The following is a 21,338-nucleotide window of genomic DNA, read 5'->3' on the forward strand; positions in this document are numbered from 1 at the left end:
TGGCAGCGCTGTGCTTTTCATTAATTTGCACAGCCTCCTGTTTTATTTCATCTCAGTCAAAAAGTAAATCTCATGAAATTAAAAACTCTCTCTAAAATCACTGCACTTTTATGGTAATTGTAACTTTTATAGTAATAATATTGCATTATTATCAAGTACTTGTATCAGTACTTAGTATCAGCAAGTACTCAAATGTAAGTATTCATGTTTGTACTTGCTGTGAAAAAAGAGGTATTGGTGCATCCCTTGTATAAACCAGCACATCTACATCTCTTCAATTAACAGGTTATATGGTGTTTGATAAATCTATACAAGAACCAAATATAACTAGATTTACTGCTTTATGGTTCTATGCCTCCGCCAACCAGTCAAATTTAAGGGGATGGGACAGACATGAGCTGACCTTGACCTTTGTCCTTTGACCACCAAAATCTAATCAGTTCATCCTTAAGTCCAAGTGGACACTTGGGCCAAATTTGAATAAATTAACTCAAGGCGTTCCTGACATATCGCTTTCACAAGGATGGCTGTAGAGACATACGGACGTATGGATGTATGGGTGTACGGACAACCCAAAAACATAATGCCTCCAGCCACAGCTATCGCTAGTGTGGAGGCATGAAAATGACAAAGCCAGGCTACTTACTTCTTTTACCCTGTTTCGTATATTTAGCCTAAGCTAAGATCCTAGGTTGTTGGCTGAAGTTTCATATTTTACATACACATTTTAAAATGTCATTGCCATTAAACTCCCTGCAAGAAAACATATAAATAAACAGGATTTCCCAAAATGTTGTGCTACTTGTTTTAACAGTTAAAGCTGATTCCAGTGGTGAAATGTTTTCATGACAGTAAAACATTTCTAGAAACTTCTCAATCCACATCTGCATCATTCTGTGTCTTATTTCTTTTTCATCACCCTTCTTAAAATCCTGACATTCCCATAGAAGTATTCTTTTTAGCTGTATTTTGGTGAAATGTCTATTTGGACTGTAACTCAACATACAAGCAGCAGAGAAGCAAATTATGGTGCAGATGTGGTCAGAGAGGTTTCTCCACTTTTTTCAGTATGAAAAACTTATCAGCATCCACTTTTTAACTACGATCCACATGAATTCTAGCTGAACTGCTTTCCATGAAACGGTACAAATCTTTCTCAGCCAATTTTTTTAAAAGCCTACATGTGTTTCATACTCAGATATATACACATAGATTTTGTGTGGAGTATCAGCTCAGTGGATTTTGAGAGTACAGACCTACTGTACATCTAGCAACGTAGTGCATCTGAGACTGCTTTTTAGAATAGTCATAATGTATGCAAAGTTTGTTTTGCAATGTAACACAAGTGTGTGTTGTTCTAAATTAAGCACACAAATGCAGTAAGTATTGCATATCCTTATTAAGAATGACTGGTTCAAACCATTTAGCTCAACCACATGCCCAGGAGGCCCACTCTACTCCCTGTGCCACCACACTAACTGGCATCTCTTTCTTGAGGTGCCCCTTTTGTATTGTAATGTGCTACAGTATAAATTCATGGTTTGAGGCCTACCTTGCTTTTTACAATGACAGTACTCCCCTAATTATCAACATTGCCAACTTGGAATTATGTGTTAATTATTCATCTTATTGGATTTCATACATATTGGAATGCAGCTCTACTTGATACGCAGACTGAACTGGTATTTTAATAAGCCACCAGATGATGTAATGAATATGTACTAGCAATGCAGTGATTTTAAAAAGTAATACCCCTCATCATGTAATATCTGCCAGGATACAATTGGATACAGTATCAATCTACAGTATATGCAGCACTAAATAATGTTGCAGCAGGAGGAAAAGGGGGTTTCACTACATCTTGACTCATTTAGAGCAACATTTATATTTGGTTACATTCTGATATGGTGATACATTATCCAGCAGTTACCACATTTTAAGTCGTGACGAGGTATCCTACAAACAACCTTCTGGTTAAATTGCCTGTGTACCACTGTGCCGTGTTTGCTAAATGTTAATTTATGTACCTCATGTGTGTGTGTACGCATGTCTCCAAAATACTATTAATAGTACATGTGGTCTCCTTGGTTGGGGAGAGGGAAGGATATTCCCTACAGAATAGCAGGAAGAAGGTGCCATGAATGCTGAAAGTCACTTGCCGATTTCAGTAGCCCTCCTTTCCCCTCTTCTCCCTTTTGCTTTGCTAGTGGCCTTGCAGCAGCACCCGGTAGTACGTTTATGATGCCTCTCCTCTCTGCTCCTCCCCTTGGGGGCTCCATCGTTGCCATGGTTGGCCCGCCCTGGAGGAGGAGAAGGAGGGGCAGGGCGGTGCAGGCTTCCTGCTCACTACTCAAGGCAAAGACACATCCTGCTTCTCTGAACGTCCTTGAGAAATGGACCCTGGTACTGAGTAGTAACCAGGGTGCTTATCTGTTTAGAGAGTGAAGTGATAAAAGTAGTCATCCAGCAGTAATTTAAAAACGTCAAAGGTCTTCAGTGTTATCAATCTTTAACCCAGATGCCCAAGATAAGCTTAGGATAAGCATACTTAAGAGTCCATTCAGTTTCCTCTGTTACAAGGAAACATCAAAATGGTAGTAGTTATTAACTGCAGCGTATTTTCTATATGTCAAACATCCTCCTGAAGACTGTGATTGTACATTAGAGGATTCCAAAAATCCAAAATTCATACAAGGCATGCCAGCTGTTTCATATACTTCTATGCATTGTGTTTATTTGTTGTGTGTACTTCTGTCTTCACATCATAGACATCCTCAGGCACAGACTATCTAAACAGCACACAGCCTACAGCCTACAGCTGCTACAGCATGGGAGGGAGCATTAAAACATGGATGAGCCCCAGTTCTGTGATTAGGTTTGACTGTCTCTGTCTTCCAGAACCAAAGATCAATGCCTCCGATCAGATCATCCTGTCACCGGATACCTCTACCAAAGCAGTCACCCTGCAGTGCAACCTCACCACTGCCCATACTCCCCACAAGGAAAGCTTCTGGGTGAAGAATGGACATGAGATTCCCAAAACACGAACAGAGCAAAGGAACACAGTATACAGGTGACAAACAACTTTGCTTCTGTAATTAGGGAGAGAAGACAATGCATTTAATAAGTGTTCCTAGCTACTGAGAACTCATCTACAATTTTATGTCAAATGGAAGTGGCTATGCAAAAAAAAACCCAAATCAAAACAATATGTTAAGTCTAAAAACAGTAGAAGCCGGGAGAAATTCATGTCAAAAATGTGCCATGGCAGAAACAAATGCAGTATGCTGATATCGGTTCAAAGTTTTAAATGTGTGTTTTCACAGAAATGGTACCTCAGGTGTGTTTTTCTGCATGACTAACTAACTGTTGGTATTTGCTTTTAAATGGGTCACAGCAAAGACCAGAGAGCTGCAGACATTTTCTATTCCACTGGAAGTTGTCTCTGTGAAATTTGTGCATTTTCCATATACGTACATGGGAGAGACTTCAACTCATCAGATTCTATGTATAGTCAGCACGAGCAGCTACTGAGACAATTAATTCACACAGTTCTTTCTAAATTTTAATGAAAAATGCTTTGCTAGAGGGTTATGGTCTTTAAGATGAAATCACATCTCTTGATATATTACAATACTATACGTGATCTTGATAAAGTATCTTGATCTTGTGGCTGACAATGTGGTATCTGTGGATATACAAATGTTATGGTGCAAAATTAGACAGCTTTATATAGCACCTTTCATTATGCTGCTAGGTTTACTAGGAAGCTATTATAAATATCAGTGCGTTGTAATTCAGAAGTGAAAGGTTATGGTTTTTAGCTTTTTTGCTTTGTTTTACATATGTCCAACCACCAGTGACTGAGGTTCTGATAAAAAAAAAACGTCTCATATCAGTGCCTTAAACCAAACATTGAACTATACCAATGCATCTAACTAGAAAAACAAGAAAAAAATAACAGCCTAAAGTACCAACTAGTTAGTTCCTGCTGTCACACAGTATCACTGTCGGAGCACAAAGCAACTGTCGTCCCCCGTAGACATACCACAGACTCTTTAGCCACAAGATAAAACCAATTGGTCACTTTCTTGTCACATTACATCAATGATACTCTCAATATTACAGCTAAAACCCATGGTGCCATTCCCTGCAGAGTCCAGAGCTGTTGTTCTGTAATATGACAGTATAATGCCTGCATTTTGTCCCCCATGGCCTTGTAGGCTCCTCAAGATTTCACTGCTGTAGTCCATACTAATTACTAGAATTAAGCTAAAATGAGTTCACTTTATTTGCTTGACAACCTACAATGTTAAGTGACTGGCACAGTAAATTAAAATGCTGTATTGTGTTGCAGAATCCCTAAACCGCGGGCAGAAGATTCTGGGGAATACATGTGTGTGTACACGTTTGACATGGCACCAAATGCAAATGCTACTATTGAAGTAAAAGGTAAGATTGCTTTTTGACATAACATGTTCAAAAACTATTTGCTCTATGACATATTCCAATTATGAAAAAGTCATGGCCTTAATTATAGCTCACCACATGACAGCTGAAAGATGGAGAGTTAAAGGTGTCCTAGAATGGTTAACCACCTACAGCTGAAGAGAGAACTCATTGACAGAGATGTTTGAATTAATCTAGTGCAGTGGTGATGACAGGGAGCAATCCTGAGGCTGTTGTCACTCTTGGCTTTCACTGAGACAAGTCTAGCAAAATGGACCGGCACTGCACATGCTCAGCAGAACACAAGTGTACTAGGACAAACTCCATTGTACTCAGAATTAAACTGATTCTTTTAATATTTTAATTTTCTCATCTCATATAACCGGTAATGGTTAAACTAGAGAGCGTTAACTTCAGTCTAGCTAACTAAAGAACTACTGTTTTGGTTTCATTCAAGCTGACAGTGAAGTCATCATCTTGAACAAAGAATCTTTCCTGACACAGGGCAAGTGAAAGCCTGTTCAAGAGAAGCTTGCCTGCGTGTAGTAGTTAAGCCAGTTTGCTATGGCATGGCTGTGGTGCTTACTGAGCATGCCCTGCCTCTTATTCTGCGGCTGTCTTAAAGCACTGCTTGATTGTGTAACATGGGTGATGACAAGTGAGATGATGAGACTCGTCGCCATTCAAACTGAAGTTTTCTAGCCATCAGTAGACTGCAGAGCTGTGACTGTTGACTGTAGCTTGCTATCTGTCCTCTGGAGAAAAAAATCTGTCTTTTAACTAAATGAATGATGCACTATTGTGTCCTTTGAACAGACCCACATTCTATATCTACAAATTATAAGAATGATAGAATGTTCTGACAATAAGAGTAGGAACTGTACTGTTGCTGGATCCAAACAAAGCTTTTTCTTTACTTCTTAAATGCTCTTGTGATTTTCTAGAGGTGTTTGTGACCCAGGTAGCAAGCCCACTGTTATGCTAGCCAGGTTTGCACTGCGCTTCTGGCAGCAGTTCACTGAGATCCCTCGCCTACAGTGTCCTTGGCACACTCATCCTTGCAGGACTCAGCTCAGAGGCAACAGATGGAGGCTTCTGTGATGTTGTAGGATTAACGGTCTGAATCTGGTCCCAGCCATCTCTGTGGCAGGAGTGGAGTTTATTGTCTGTGATACTAAGCTTGCCACAGATACATATTTGGTGCCTCCTATTTCTCAAAATGTACTATACTATGTTGCACATTTGACTAGGAAATATTTTAACATGTATACTTATAATTTCATATTATCTTAAAAGAATAAATGTGACTTAGCCAAATTCTCTAAATGTCACAAGATGTAGCCAACTAAACAAAATATAGGAAGCAAATAATGGGGGATTTGATTAGATGGCTCTTTGGCATCTGATGTCATTTTGCTCTACCTTCTGACAGCTTTTACCTTACTCATGTTCACACATCCCTCTCATATGCCTCTAGCACACACAGATTAATAATCACAGTCAGGAGTGTGAAAATGGAGGTTTCTGCCCATTTCAGCACCACTATGAGGGCTGACTCCGTGGTGTCCGTCACTGACATAATACTGTCAGGATAAGGCGCAAATGAGCTTGGCCACTCCCCTGCTCAGGGCGCACGTGTGCACCATAATTAGAGTGGGGTGATGTCATCAAAGAGCTCAGACCCCTCCTGCCCTGTTATTCATGTGCAGCTGAATAATGCTCACTCCAGGCCTCTCCCTTATCCAGCTTAATTGCATGGAAGGAATTATTATAAATTTGAGGATTAGTGGAAAAGCAGGAACAATTATCTTCCTGATGCTGTACAGAGTTAAATGAGAGCCTGCGTCTCACTTTCAGGAAAGATTATGTTTTACTGATGGATCAGTTTGTCTTGGCATCTGTTACAGTGCTTTATGAAATATGCTTGAATTTATTTAATTTCTAACCTTTATGTTGCATTTTATTATCAGTTTGTTTATTAATGAGATCCAGTTGCACCAAAAACCTTTTCTATGCGATTGAATATGGGATTATTTTGAATGGGAACGTCTGGAGGCTCTTGCATCATGTTTCCATGACCTCATTAGGAATTACACTGAAATACTATTATCTCTTCCAGAGTAGACGTGTATGGTATTGACAAAAAAATTCCATCTGGATGTTTTCTGGGATTTTGTTGATAAGCGGACGATATTTTGCATCTTTCAAATTGTACTAGCTCACTCTTGTAAATAATATAATAATTGTTGCTTAATAATGATATTAGTGGAAACAACATTTAAGGATAATAGGGTTTTTTATTTACTTAAAACTGAAGCATCCAAGTAAAACAATAACTTACACAAACATTGAAATTCCTTTTGCAGAATGACTCCATTAAAGGTTACTGAGTGTGTTTTTGTGCTGATATCATGGCCACTAGAATTGTTTCTTCTCAACAACAATGGCTTTGAAGTTGTGAACATTTCAAAGGAAACTGAGCTGCTTCAGTGAATCAGCCCCGCTACAGACTCTTAATTACAGTCCTCTCTCTTACATAGATGTCTGAATAACAAAAATTATTACCATAGCCAGGACAGCCAGTCATGCTTTTCTCATCCATGCCATCTGGTAGGAGTGAAACCATTCCTTTGAGTAGTGTCTTACAGTGTGTACCTCTGCCAACTGAGGTAATGATTAATTTTACCTTTCCAGCAAAACCTGATATCACTGGCCACAAGCGAAGTGAAAATAAAAATGAAGGGGAAAATGCAATGCTGTATTGCAAGTCTGTTGGGTACCCACATCCCACATGGACATGGCGTAAAATGGTTGGAACATCTTACACGGTATATGTATACACACACACACACACACACCAGGCATGCTATATACGGTACCTACTCCAAACTAAGACGTTTTCAGTTTAACTTCGACAAATGACAATTGTGTTCCAGGACATTGACAACTCCACTGGACGCTTCTTCATTACTAGCAGAGACAACTATACAGAGCTCAACATATTAAACCTGGACATCAACACAGATCCTGGAGTATATGAATGCAATGCCACTAATGTGATTGGAAACACTGCTGAGATCACTATACTACGAGTGCGGAGCTATCTTGCACCACTTTGGCCTTTCTTGGGTGTGCTTGCAGAAATCCTAATCCTCGTAGTCATCATCGTTGTCTATGAGAAACGCAAGACGCCAGATGACATCATTGATGGTAAGAAAACTTCTCTGTTAATAGCAGCAATGACTTGTAAATAATATACTGTGAATGTAGATACCACACCGATTTATGTACAGTACATAATATTTTAAAATATATAGTGTACTATACATAAACTTGATCTAAGAGGTAAAATTTTGATTATGGTAGATCAGTAAAAGTTTGCGTTGAAGTGTTGGATAGGGAATCACAGCAAGTATAGAATTCCCCAGGGTCCGACTTTTCCTAAAGGACAATGGCTGAGGTCAAATGCCATCTACAGAGGAGTGTATCAGATCTTTGGCCACTGGCACCTTAAAAAATGCAAGCAATGGTTTGGTTTTCTATTTCCATGTCCCACTGAGAAGGTGTGAGTTTGATAGTTATACAGAGTTATCAACTTAAGACTACATTTTTAACCTACTGTAATGAAGATTTAAATGTCTAGCTCTCTAATGCAGGATTACCCTTCTTTTTCAGTGTAATCCACAGAATAAAAATCAGTGTACTATTCACGTCAGATACTTGAGTTTTAGAGTACAAAGCACTCTTTAAGAGTTTCTCTAATCTGGTGGCCAAATGAGGTTACATCTAAGAATCTGCAGTCTGGGGCTACACATGATCAAAACCACTTCTAATGTGGAAATGTAAAGGTAAACACAGGAATGAAAAAAGAAATATAAAACAGAAATACTACAAAGATTATTCAACCCAGTAATTCAGTGTCAATTTATTCATTTCAGCAATTTGTGCATTTATTTTAATATGTATATATTTTTAATTTTCGTTTTGTCAAATCTAATTTTTCATACATACGATCAGCTTTTGCATGTAACAAAATAAATGACTCATGCCTCGTGGGTCAGACATAATCACATAATGTGTATGTCCAGTATGTGGCAAGATGAAAATGTCTAGAAAGCCCAATGGTCCTGTCTGACCTCCACTTGTGTGGCCCTGTCGTCTTTTCATTTTGGAATAAAACATGAACACAAGCAAAATACAAAACCATAGCAGTTGCGCCACTATTATGAATCACTCCAGCTGAGCACCAGTTGTACACTGCACTCTAGACTACAGACTAGACTACAGACTAAACAAATAAAGCTTCAGGGTGCATCCTGCTTTTCCACTTCCTTAGTCCAAGCAAAAATAGGTTTACTCATGTTAAACATCTAAGAAATAGTTCTGCCTCTTAACTCTGCATTTACTTCACCCTCACATCAGGTGATGACACAGCAAGGGTCAAGGTGACATGATAGAAAACATTAATCATTTAATTGGGGTCTACATGTTTTTATATTATTGCCTCACAGTTGTTTCACCAGTATAAATATCAGTTGAAACTATGTAATACTGTATGAGCATATTAACTTAATGATTCAAATAATTTATTTTAGTTTTACTAAGTACAGTATTATAAATGCCAAAGTTTCAAATATGTTCTTAATTAATTAACATTATTTAGCAGATAACTAATTTCCATATTTAACTATTAATCACCATTATCGATTAGCAATATCCATCTATAATCTATAATGGCATTTTTTTATTAGTTTGTTATATAACTTTATCTGTTTGTTTGTCACCTGTTAAAATTGTTAATTACCTGATAGTTTGAAAGAAACTAACAAGATAAAGTTAAACTACTTGCACACACACACACACACACACATACAGAAACCACACAGCTCCACACAAGTAAGCTCTGTGCACAGCCTCTAGTTTGGTTTCATCTACCAGGAAAATGAAGCGATTAAGGTGGATTATATTTGCCATGTTAATGCCATTCAGATTAGGAATGAAGACTCCCTGCTCACGATGCACAGCCTCTCTAAAATCTCTTTTTAGCATCCTGTGTTCCCAGTCATTTTGGCCCCTGTCGGAGTGCTTTATAAACTCTGGTCTCTCGATGGCTTCACTTTCACACTCCACAGGCATGGGCTGTGAAGACAAGGCTGACATTTCTATCCTGTTCCTAAACCAGTTGCTAAAATGGTTTAGGAACTAAACCATTTATTATATTTAATAAATAGTAGCTCAATAACACAAAATTTAAACAAAAATACTTGCACCCACATATTGTTGTTAAGTTACATAAATAGCTAACTCTAACTGATGCAGTCAGACTTGATGTGATACAATGTGACACACAGATTATTATCAAGGTTCAACTGACATTTGCACACATTAAAAATCTGTTATTTGCTATGTGCTTGTAAGTCTTTATAGCAAACCTAGCTCTTGTGAAGTATACACACGAGGTGTTAAAGCAGTGGGAGATGCAGACAGATGTTCCTCCTCTATGTGATTACAGAACCTTCTTTTTTTTTTATAATTGCTATGATCTGCTTCGTATTAATATCACAGAATATTGCTAATCCTGCTTATCAGATACAGTATATACTGCACCTGCATGGAAAATATCTCACTCTAACTGCAGGTTACTTACCCCTTGACACATTTTCATCTGAATGCCCTGTCAATCCCAAGACTTTTGGTTTTTAAATTAAGTTGTTGCTCAGTGCATTAATATGTACCATTATTCACTAGTAATGCAATGTATGTTATTTATGGTATTGCTGTATGAAAAAGATTAAAAAAAAAAAGATTAGTTAAAAATGTAGATTTCCCATTAGCATTATGTCAGTAATCTGAAAATAGTAGGTATTCATAGCAATGATAATAACCTCTGTGCACTGCCGTACAACCTCTGGATGCCAAGAGGCCTTTGAAAAGATTACGTGAGTTTATGCCATGTCAGTTACAATATCACAGCCATATTCTAGGCCCTTTCAAAATCACTATAAAATGACTTGGTTTAATTAAAAGATGGCTTTAAGTGAGCCATCTGTAACCCTCCTACACATATGCTCAGTCTGAAATGAACAGGAGCCCCATGAGATTCAGATGGCATGTGAGGTTATGTTTACAATGCGTGGCTATAAAGCTGTTTAAGAAACCATAACACGTTTTTATTTCAGGCCTTTTACTACAAGTATGTCACTGCTGACCATTTTCCCAAGCATATAGTTCTTTAACTTTTTTCTGAGTGGTGTTTTACTATCTTCCAAATAACCTTGGAGTCTAAAAAAACCTTTAATGGAATTTACACTCCTGTGTTCACTAGGTGTTTTCCTTATAAGTCTGTTTATCAGAGATTTTCAGCAGCTGATTCCTATGTCTGTGATGTTACAGCACCAGTGGTCCACCAGTATCCAAGTGTTCAAAGTCATCTGGGCTTTCAGCTGCATTATGACACAATGTTAAGATTCACCGTTTGAAGGATTTGGTTTCCAAAAGTTGATTTTCACACAAAGTGAAATTATAGTAAATTAATAGCTACCTGGAAAAGGGAGAAACTGTGAAAACAGTCAGCCACGATAAGTACATTATTTGCAGTAAATGTGCTGATACATGCAACACAAGTATGTTACTTTTATCTTTATTTCACATTTGACTTCTGTGCTCTGTTTTTCTCCCTGTTCGCTCCTTGTGACACAGATGATGAACCAGTTGGACAAATGTAAGTTATATTTTATTGCTGCACATATAACTCATACAGTACTTTGAGTTGCCATTACCTTTAGGTCACTAAATCACAACTGCTATTTTCCTAGGAAAACAAATTCAACAAACAACCACAAGGACAAAAACATTCGCCAGAGGAATGCAAAATAAGCACTTCACTCAAGTAAGACAATTATGTAGGGGATGGGAGCTAAGTATAGAAGTCACTGTGAGGACTATCCATAGTCATGACTTCTCTTGGTTTTCTTTTCACAGATGAGATGGCTAAACTGCATTTATGACAACATGAAGGTATAAGAGGTGGATAGAGCTCTGGACACTTTTGAAAAAAGCATATCGTCTCATTTTATGAGAAACAATATCAGCGTAACACTGGCAACAAAAAGAACATAATGGCTGTCTTAAGCATGCCTTATTCAGTCTTAGGTGGAGATTTCAGGATGACGAATAATGACTAAAACCACCGCAGAGGTGTACACATTTTTAATGTGCTGTTGATGTCTCCTTTATTAATTTTATCATGTCCTCAGATGAGGTGATCCCTTTTGTATTACATACCATGTACAACGCATGCAAGATAATTACACAATAGGGTACTCAGAATAGACATTTTCTGTTGTTATCCCTGGTGTGGCTTTTTTGCATCCAAAATGACCTATGTTTTTTATGGAGTCATCCTTATAACATACATACATACATTCACACATACATACATACACACATACATAAATAAATAAACGGATGTATAGTTAGTTTTGTACAGCATATCATGTTTATTTGAGTTTGTGGGAAGTCAACTTTTAACAGAACTTTTATTGTGAAGCAAGGGCTTCAGTGACTGGCAGTATTTCAATTTAATTGCGAGTGATTACAGAAAATGGCAACTGTGTGTTTAACTACTATATCTAAACAAAAATGATAATGTGTATTATTTTTATTTTATTTGCAGAGTTACTTAGGTGTCTTGTATATGTTGAAGTATGAGTGTTCAAATTATAGGAAATCTGTAAAAAAATATTTTTTTTATATTTCCCAATTTCATTAATTGATTTTAATTTTTTTATTTTCCTCTCTTTAACTGTATAGCATGGCTATAATCCTATGCAATATGTATTCTTAAATAGATATATGGAGGGCAGTTTGTTTTACTCAGTGAAGCTTTAATATTGTGGGATCACTTGGAAGCTGGCATAGCAAAATTCACTGCTGTAGCTGCATGACTCCTCTTTCAGTACAATGTATCTATGTCTGTTGGACCTGCATTAAGATGGAAACAAAGGGACCAGAGTATATAGCCACGATCAAACATATGAGTGAGACCAATAGTTTTTTTCCAAATAAAAAGTATAAAAATGAAACCAGAATTTTTTTCTTTTGCTAGTTCTTTCTCTAACCATGTACATTTCATGGCTTTTTAAAGAAAAACTGTCTAACAACCTTTCAGATATCGGCAGCACAGCAAGAAATGCCCCATCCACACCACAAATGATATAAGAAAAAACACATTACACTGACTTGAAACTTCTGTCTTCAGCTGCTGTTAAGCATCTTCACTCTTGAACCAGTTTCTTCAGTTCCTCCTCCACCTTCTCCACAAATGCAGGAAAGCTGGGATCCAGCAGACAAACACGTAGCAAGGGTTCCAAGTCACCTTGTTCCAGAGAACCATGGTAATATGCTCGAGGCAGAGTGACAGCAGCCTCTCCCAAGTAGTGCTGCGGAAGGTCAGAAGAATCAGCTCACAAAGAAGAGAGTTAATTGAGTAGTCTATGTTAGCATTCACCTATACTAATAATTAATAAAAGCATTATCATCCTTACAGAAAACAATTACAAGTAAAATGTTCCACAGTTGTCATATGGAACTAAGTTGTTAGCTCCATATGACTTACTGCGTACACAGTACCTGTGCAAGACGCTTTAAGGACAATGATCCTGGAACTACTTCAGGCTCAACTCCCATAGCTGTTACCCGTGACGTCTGCTCACACAGGATAACATCAAAAAAGATGAAAAAAGATTTGATGAACATGGCCTGACTCCACAGGGTTAAGAGACCAATCAATGGCTTCATTACTAATTGAAAGACATCCACCCCTCATAAAGCCATTTTATCTTTACTGTGAACTCCTTCAGTTTCTGTTCGCTAAAGGTCAAATTCAACCCCATGGCAGAAACCAGTCCTTTCTTTATTCCTTCATATTAGATGTTGTGAAGCCCAGAATAGCTGGAATTATGTTTTACTCAAAAGCCAGTTTCGCAGTATACATATGCTCTGAGTGTTTTCCAGTTTGAAAACAGATAAAAGGCCATTACTGACAGGAAGCACAAGTGTATTATAGAGCACCAACTACATGAATGTCTTTGGTAGAGTATACATTTCAGGTGGTTAAATGCTTTGATGTTTTCTGTTGGTTTTGGCTTCTAGATTTGGAGCAAAAATGTTTGTTTTCATAATGAAGCATTGGACTGTTAAAGGCAATATTAAGAACTAATTTTTTAGTGGCATTAGGGTTATGCCACTTTAATGTTTGTATTCATGAACAATTATATTATTGTTCTACATTCTTGTCTGTGTGTCTCTGCTTACAGGATGGGACATATTGCATTCTACACAATATATTGCATTGTGACTGGCTAACAATACATGTACTGTAGATTATATAGCCTATCTCACTCCACCTACTGTAGCTGTAGTGTCATCTCTAAAAATAAGACAGTGTTGTAAACAACGCCATCTAGTGCGGATAATATGAGCACTGTTGATGGAAACAGCATAGTGGCAATTTGGCAATTTTCATTTCACTAATATTTGTTCAATTTACAAAATCATGTACAGTAACATGGTTACATACAGTAGTATCAGTGTCTCATTACCATCAAACAAAGACTATGACAAGAAGAAAAAATCTGTAGCTCTTGCCACAAACCAGACTCGGCTTACACATTACTGCCAGTGGTGATTTCTATGGGCAGTGCATTTTAAATGTACAAACGTCTGATGTTTGTGTCACTGCTGGTTACATTATAGAAATTTTCTTTACTGAGATGTCAAGTGGGCAAACTGGTGAGCAGACCTCAGAGGGGGGCTGATTTGAAGGCAGTGGGGCGTCATCCTCAGTGGTGACAGGCACGTACTCCATCAGTTTTTCCAGAGCACTTGAACACTCCTTTATAGCTTCTGCCCTGCTACGTCCATCAAACTGCATCCTTATCAAGCGGCTCTCACCCTGCAGAAATCCACAAATACATTCAAATTGTATCTGTCAATCTAATTAAAACACACTTGGTGGTTTGTCCAATAAAATATGTTGCTTTTGTAAATCAGCATCTTGTTAAGACAAAAAAGGGTATAGCATACATGGATACTTACATTCAGACAACTCATGTCTGAACAATAAATCTAATAACAAATAATGTAACAATAATTTCACTAAGAAGAAGCCGCTCATCATTGCACCTAAATATACTGTAACACATCCTAATAATACTGTACAATGTATATAGTATTATTAGTTTTTCTTTTACATTTGTTATAGTGTAATAAATATTAGGATTTTGATCTGGCAAGGAAATTAAGGTATTAGGACAGACTGTGAGAAGATACTATCCATTCTGGGACTGCAATGCATCTCACGACTCACCTCCAGAGTAAGTCGAAGCATGAGGTTATCAGATCTCTGGTGTACTTTGAGAGAGTCTGAGCCAGTGACCAAAAAGATGGTATCCTGAGAAAACATGAAAGAATATGTTTAGCAGCCAGGACAGTAGGATACATAGGTACATAGTGTATCATCCATTAGGGTACATTAACAGATGGATACCATTAAAAAATAAATAAGAATGTAAAACTATCCTCATTTGTACAAAGTAAAATCAGCTTGATTTCCATTCTTCACGTGTAAAAATTAATGGATGGCATTAAAGGACAGTAGAGAGTAATATACACAGTCTCATCAAGTTAACTGAACAAGATGCTTCATACTGTCTGCAGGGGTCTCTGTTTACTCAGTAACTGCTGAGCTTCAGCTGTGAGGCTTATGATATGCTTTTTCACACACGCAATCAAGCATGCAAATGCATACAACAACAGTCTAATACTGTGACCAGCCTGATATGTTACATGTGCTTTGTAAACACGTTTGGTTTGACTGAGTCAGGCCTGGCTATATCAGCAGGGTTTTCTTGGAAACAATGGCACCAAGCAGTGGGCACTCTGCTGTACTGTAGCACTGTCATATCCATATCCAGTGTTAATATTGCCTACTTTTGCAAATTGATAACATTATCATGCTTAGTAATTTAGGAAAAACCCATCAGTCAAGTATCTCTGATTTCAGTGCAACCAGTCTATCACTGAAAAAGAGTTACTATAATTTTGGAAATAAATTGTGATATTAAAACAGGCTTGTGATTTTTGTGAATAACATTGTTTTCTGTAGGATATTTACATTTTTCATTATATACCAATTAGGGATACATGGGTATGAATTTATATTAAAATTCAAACTTAAGTGACCACATCTGTTGTTTGCAAAAATAAAAAACTTAGACACAGATGATGGAATAAAAGAAAATCTGAGTAAATGACTGAAAAAACATCAAACATTGATTGCCTGATTAATTGTGATTCTTATTTGAAAGAATATTATTATTTGAAGTTACCTGTCTATATTAGTCACATTGAGCCAACCTATGCAAATGATGCCCTTCTTGGTGGTGCAAGATTTTTTTATTATTCCATTCAGATGTTTTGCACCTGTAGGCCTAAAAGTATAGATGTGTCATGTTTCAGTAGTTTTGCATTTACCAAGGAAAATAAATCCTTGGTCCACAACATTAGAACAAGAAAATGTGTTTACAATTTAGCCTAAAATCAGAACTTTACATACTATTGTGCTCAAGGTGTCAGGTTTGCTCGGCCGCTCTGGCCTCCCTCACCTTTCCTACTGTCTCTTGCCCATTAACACTAATCACGTTCACCTGTTCCTCACTCCCTTATCACCAGCTGCACTTGATTAGGTTACTCACTATATTACCCGGTTTCACTCCTCAGTCACTTGCCAGTTCGTTCTCGTCTCTAGGCCATTTTTTTCTCCGTGCTCTTTCGTTGTTTTGTATGTATTTATCCCCTAGCCAGCTACTGTTTTGTGTTCTCCCCATGGACTGTTCCTCCGGACCGTGGCTCCACTCTCCCCTCCCAGGCAGGTCAATGCTCAGTCGCCTATCTGTTCCACTATTGCCTTCATCTCTCTGTCTCCACCTTCAGTAGCCACCATCACCACCGACCAGCCCAGGAGTGACCCAGCCTATGCAGCTCGGCCCAGCTCTCCATCTCCTCGCCTCCTGCTGTTGGTCAAACACCCGGCTACTACTCATCGACAGGACTACGCACTATTTCCCTCTGTGTATTGTTACTCTCATCATCACTGTACATAATAAATCACTGCTTGCACCAAAGTCGGCTACCTGGGTCCGCCTCTTTCTCGTTCGCTCACTGACAGGTGCGAATGACACATAACACAAGGAAACTACAGTGTTGCTCACTCGTTGAATGTAGAAAAAATTAAGTTCCCAAGATTCTAGAAAGTACTTTATCCACCATCTGAAGTAAATGAATCACAAATCATCAAATAAATCATCATGACTCAAATCAAACCAAATCTAAATCAATGGAATTGAAATCAAATTGAATCAAGACATGGTCAGTATCAATATCCAGCCCTAATGTGAATCACTGCTATGGCCACCAACACCTTTGGCATATTGGGGCTCTCATGTTTGACATGAGTCTCCATGACCATCAGGAAATCACCAAATGAGGGAATGGAAAAATGGTGTTCGTCACTCCAGAAGAGTTCCTGTGAATTTCCTTTACTTTGTTGGATGATGCCTGGTAAATCGAGAGCATCCTTATTCTGAGGGGGGCAGTGAAGCTTCTTATTTGCCTCCCAACTTTTGCTATTACAATCCGTTTTAGATTTGTTCAAAGACAATTCCAAAAGTTTCCTTCAGACCTCATCCTGTAGCAAATAGGCCTGAGCTCCCTGTACTAAAGGTTCCTGGGCATTCACTGCACAAATCTCTAACAGACCAGTCTATCATCCTCAGTGAAAGCTCTGTGCAGTCTGACCTGAATATCTGTCTGGCTCGGCACCCTGGTGCAGCAAGATAGCTCTGTCTGCTGCCAGAACTCAATCAATGAGACACTGAGCAGTACCTCAAATTTCTGCTGTCTGCAGAGCAGGGCACTAACTGTACTTGTCACACAAGGCTAAAATAACTAGTAAAAACCCTGAATTTATGTTCTACTTTTACTATTTTACAATTTAACATAAAAGTTACCTGTTAAACAAGTTTAACACACAGTGTTTACCATTACTGTATTTGTGGAGATGACATTAGTCATTTCTTGCCCTCATTGTCCTTGACTGCTACAGTTATGAAGGACGTCCTTCTGCTCTGTCAAGGTTAGAAACAAAACCATGAGGAAATATGACAACACTTGTCACGTCCATACTCTGTGAGGCATATAAAATACAAATAAAGTCAAGTCACATAAATTACCTAATCAAAATACTACATAAAGATTTTCTGTCAAGGCTGAAGTGTTTTCTTTTTTGCCTTTGTGTGAGGTTGAACCTGGTGTTTTCACAATAATCAATCAATCATAAACTTTATTACCAAGTATGTTAAAATACAAGGAATGTGACTCCAGCTCAATGACCCACAATGTGCACTGAATCACAAGTAAGAAATCAAGAAAAGAAAACAAACAACCATCTATGTATATATACAAATTAAAAATGATCTATTTTATGTATAATGATTACATCTATTGCACTGTGGTGTTTGCTTTATCTTGTTATACATATAAACATACGTTAAGTGTTCATCAGAGTGACAGCCTGGGGGAAGAAACTGTCCTTGTGTCTGGTTGTTTTGGCGTACAATGACCTGTAGCACCATGCAGAGGGGAGGAGGTCAAACAGTTTGCGTCCATGGTTTGAGGGGTTTGCAGAAACCTTCTCTGTCCTCCTTTTGATCAATGAGATGTACAGGTCCTCCATGGAGGGCAGACTGCACCAGTGATTTTTTCTGCAGTCCTGACTGTCTGCTGGAGTCTGTTCCTCTCCTGTTTGGTTGCTGAGCCAAACCAGACAGTGATGGAAGAGCAGAGAACAGACTCCTCTGTTCTGATTCCTCTGTAGAACTGTATCAGCAGCTCCTGGGGCAGGTTGAACTTCCTGAGCTGGCGTAGGAAGTACATCCTCTGCTGTGCCTTCTTGGTGATGGTCCTGATGTTGGATATTCATTTAAAGTCCTGGGAGATAGTGGAGCCCAGGAACCTGAAGGACTCTACTGCTGATGCAGTGCTGCTGAATATGGAAAAGGGGGGCAGGGGGGCTCTTACTGAGATGTCAAGTGGGCAAAGTCCACTGTCATCTCCACTGCTTTGAGTGACTTGTCACTGCCTTGGATGATATAATATTGAATGGATAATATTATTTTTACTGATTTTGAACCAAAAAGTGTGAGGGACATTTAGGTTGACCAAACCAAAACAATGTAGTCAGATCCCATTTGACTTTGGCAGAAATGTCAAGTTCATCAGAAAATTTCACACGGTTTTCATTAGTCTTAGAAAGCAGATTTCTGTTACTGATTTACAGAAAATGGTGCACTTTTTGTTTAGCCATTTTATAAAAGGTGTTATTGAAAAATGCTGCTACATATTAACTATGCTTTCTTTACAGAAATATATAGATTGGCATTAATGTCTTTATATTCACAGTTAATCCTAGGTATACACAAGCATAAAAAATAGCCTAAAATGCTGATTTATGTATGTTCTTCGAAGAAAGCAGCAGCATAGGCATGTCCCATTTAGGAATACAATTTTGGACCAGCACTGCTTATAATTATTATAACTCATACTCAGTGTTCCCTCCATATGGGGGAGGACAACCAATAATAACAGCTGTGACTTAGTGCAAATTGCCACTGTCAGGGCATGACATTTGCGACTGCAGCCTTAAATGATTTTGAGCATTCCCCTATAGCCACAATTTATTTTTTGAATTCCAGAGCCTTGGGTAAAGCTACACTGCAACATCTATGCAACACATCATGCACTGACACCTGCTAGAATGTAGAGTCAATTGTCATGTTCTTGTGAGTTGAAAGTCTGTATGGGAGTATCACAATGAACTGATGTCCCCTGCAGTACTGCTACCAAATGTAAATGGATTATTTCTATGTACTGTAGTCATGAGACTGAAGTCTATTTTACAGCAGACAATATTTCCATTTTTGTCATTACTTGAACAACCTTGTACATGTTATTCTGGACCACAAGCTTTGCACATTTTAATCTATAATTATGAATCTTTCAGAGTACGGAAACTGAGAAACTCAATCTTTTTTGCACTTTTTTCTTAAAAGACAGCAGCAAGTGAACTAGCATAATTTGAATCAGCAAAGAAAGAATTAAAAGTATGCCATTAAATCACTGCACAAGTTTCAGAAAGCTGTAAAGAAACAAGTTAGTTATAGCTAATAGCCAGGTGGTTTTCTTACCAAGCTTTCCTGCCCTTGCGATACCAGCAAATATCCTGATTCCACAATTGTGAGGACAATTTCAGGTTTATCTCTTTTTACCTCAAACACCTGGTGAGGAGAAGAGAATATTAATCAGAGACCAACCCAACACAAAGTTACAGTGAATAGTTACTTTTCCTGATTATGTCAAAATAATGGCATTTGTTTGTTGTATGTATTCAATTCTCTCCAACACAAACTGGAAAGGAAACAGCTCTAAATGATTTTGTGTAAACTCCCAAATGAATATGAATGCAGAAAAAGCTGCTTTTCCCATTTTCATATCACAGTTAACCTTCTTACATTTTCTAACTTTTGTCAGGCAGCATTAAGGGCAGTTTGAGCTCTTGTGATATGATAGGGACAATTTTCTTGTTGTTGAAAGAAACTCAAGAAATACAAAAAAAAAGACTGGCCAGTACTAAAAACATAATTGCCCGCTTTATGTTTATAATCAAGCAGAGGTAAATTGGGGTAGCACATGTAATGTTTTAAAACCAGACACTTCTTTTTTTATGTATGGAACTCAGCTGTGGTTGTGTTTAGAGTAAATGTATAGACTTCAATGAAAACATGCATCTACCAATTGGTAAAGCTTTTGAGAACCAGAATACATTAATTTACACAAGTTATTTCATAAGCTGCTTAAACAAGCCTTTATAAAGTAATACAACAATATGGGAACTATGAGAGAATTATAAAAACGCCTTTAATACGTTTAAATACTGTTTCAGGGGTTTTCAAACAACTCCAGGGGTTTATTATTAAAAGAAACCCCGTAACTCCAATGTAATACTGGGGCTAAAACTGCAACGAGTAGGCTATGCTAGCTAGCAGGTAGGGCTCAGGCAAACCTCTTTTAACAAGTGAGTTTTCAATTCATATGTGCGCATTCAATATTATATAACGTTAGCTTTGCTGGGACTATGCGACACTCAACAGAGCTAGTTAGCACAATTTAGCATAACGTCGTTTGGTACTGTAAGTCAGTTAACTAGTTACCTTCCAAAGCTCTCTCCTTATCTCTCTGGACGCTGGCACTAAGCGCCCATAGCGTTTTAACTTCCACACTCGACCCGTGGCCATTTCCAGTGACTGCACACCAGTTCTTTTGTTGACAGTTTTCTGGTAAACCAACACCTGACCTGCTAACTATTGGGGTGAGCGGCTGAGTTTGGCGCGTGCCGCGAGCACAGCGCCATGTCAGTGGTGGAAGAAGTAGATTTAGATTGTTTACTTAAGGTAAAGGTAGCATTGTGAGAATATGAGAAAAGGTGTGGAGGTGTGTAAAAATAATCTGTTACAGTCCTGCATTCAAAATGTTACTTAAAAGTAAAAAGTACAGTATTTGCCTCTAAAATGTAATGAAATCAAATTAGCCCAGAACAGAAAAAAGGAAAATACTCAAGTAAACTATCTCAAAATTAGCCTACTACAGTAAATGTACTTAGACTGCTATGTATAGTAAGTACACTAAGAAGTACTAAGGCTGTCTGCAATCATTTATTTTTTTAAGAAGCAATAGATTTGTTGAAGTATGACCATGTGGATTCTAAGCTTAAA

At 38.0% G+C, this 21,338-nt stretch overlaps 2 protein-coding genes across 7 annotated transcripts in view; one reads left to right on the plus strand and one right to left on the minus strand.

The window, feature by feature from the left end:
• nptnb (neuroplastin b) overlaps window positions 1-12,224 on the plus strand; it is a 25,339-nt gene extending 13,115 nt beyond the window's left edge. For all 4 annotated transcript variants that reach the window (XM_020592377.1, XM_020592378.1, XM_020592379.1 and 1 more), the window contains 7 exons: window positions 2,899-3,073; window positions 4,358-4,452; window positions 7,144-7,277; window positions 7,386-7,659; window positions 11,149-11,170; window positions 11,265-11,338; window positions 11,431-12,224. In XM_020592377.1, coding sequence (XP_020448033.1) covers window positions 2,899-3,073; window positions 4,358-4,452; window positions 7,144-7,277; window positions 7,386-7,659; window positions 11,149-11,170; window positions 11,265-11,325 — 761 coding nt within the window. In that variant the 3' untranslated portion in view covers window positions 11,326-11,338; window positions 11,431-12,224. The remainder of the gene's footprint in view (window positions 1-2,898; window positions 3,074-4,357; window positions 4,453-7,143; window positions 7,278-7,385; window positions 7,660-11,148; window positions 11,171-11,264; window positions 11,339-11,430) is intronic.
• A 94-nt stretch (window positions 12,225-12,318) lies between these two features.
• Window positions 12,319-21,015, minus strand: rec114 (REC114 meiotic recombination protein). 3 transcript variants are annotated; one of them, XM_020592383.1, is made up of 7 exons: window positions 20,778-21,012; window positions 19,755-19,844; window positions 14,819-14,902; window positions 14,252-14,404; window positions 13,081-13,155; window positions 12,691-12,890; window positions 12,319-12,432 (listed from the first exon to the last, which is right to left on the minus strand). In XM_020592383.1, the coding sequence occupies exons 1-6, from the start codon at window positions 20,859-20,861 to the stop codon at window positions 12,726-12,728; spliced, it is 651 nt and encodes a 216-aa protein (XP_020448039.1). In that variant the 5' UTR covers window positions 20,862-21,012; the 3' UTR covers window positions 12,319-12,432; window positions 12,691-12,725. The 3 variants fall into 3 exon arrangements, with proteins under 3 accessions (XP_020448039.1, XP_020448037.1, XP_020448040.1); XM_020592381.1 differs by having other exon boundaries at window positions 12,319-12,890; window positions 20,778-21,011; XM_020592384.1 differs by lacking the exon at window positions 13,081-13,155 and having other exon boundaries at window positions 12,319-12,890; window positions 20,778-21,015.
• Window positions 21,016-21,338: the final 323 nt, after the last annotated feature.

The sequence above is a fragment of the Monopterus albus genome, unplaced genomic scaffold (assembly GCF_001952655.1).
Source record: "Monopterus albus unplaced genomic scaffold, M_albus_1.0 scaffold17.1, whole genome shotgun sequence".
Lineage (NCBI taxonomy): Eukaryota > Metazoa > Chordata > Actinopteri > Synbranchiformes > Synbranchidae > Monopterus > Monopterus albus.

What these genes read in the sequence shown, in the direction of transcription:
- rec114 (XM_020592383.1), bottom strand. Translation starts at nt 20,861, where the DNA reads ATGGCCACGGGTCGAGTGTGGAAGTTAAAACGCTATGGGCGCTTAGTG. An exon ending in CGCAAGGGCAGGAAAGCTTG is followed by an intron (nt 14,903 to 19,754) that starts GTAAGAAAACCA and finishes ATGTTTTCTCAG; the next exon opens with GATACCATCTTTTTGGTCAC. An exon ending in CCTTAAAGCGTCTTGCACAG is followed by an intron (nt 12,891 to 13,080) that starts GTACTGTGTACG and finishes GACCTTCCGCAG; the next exon opens with CACTACTTGGGAGAGGCTGC.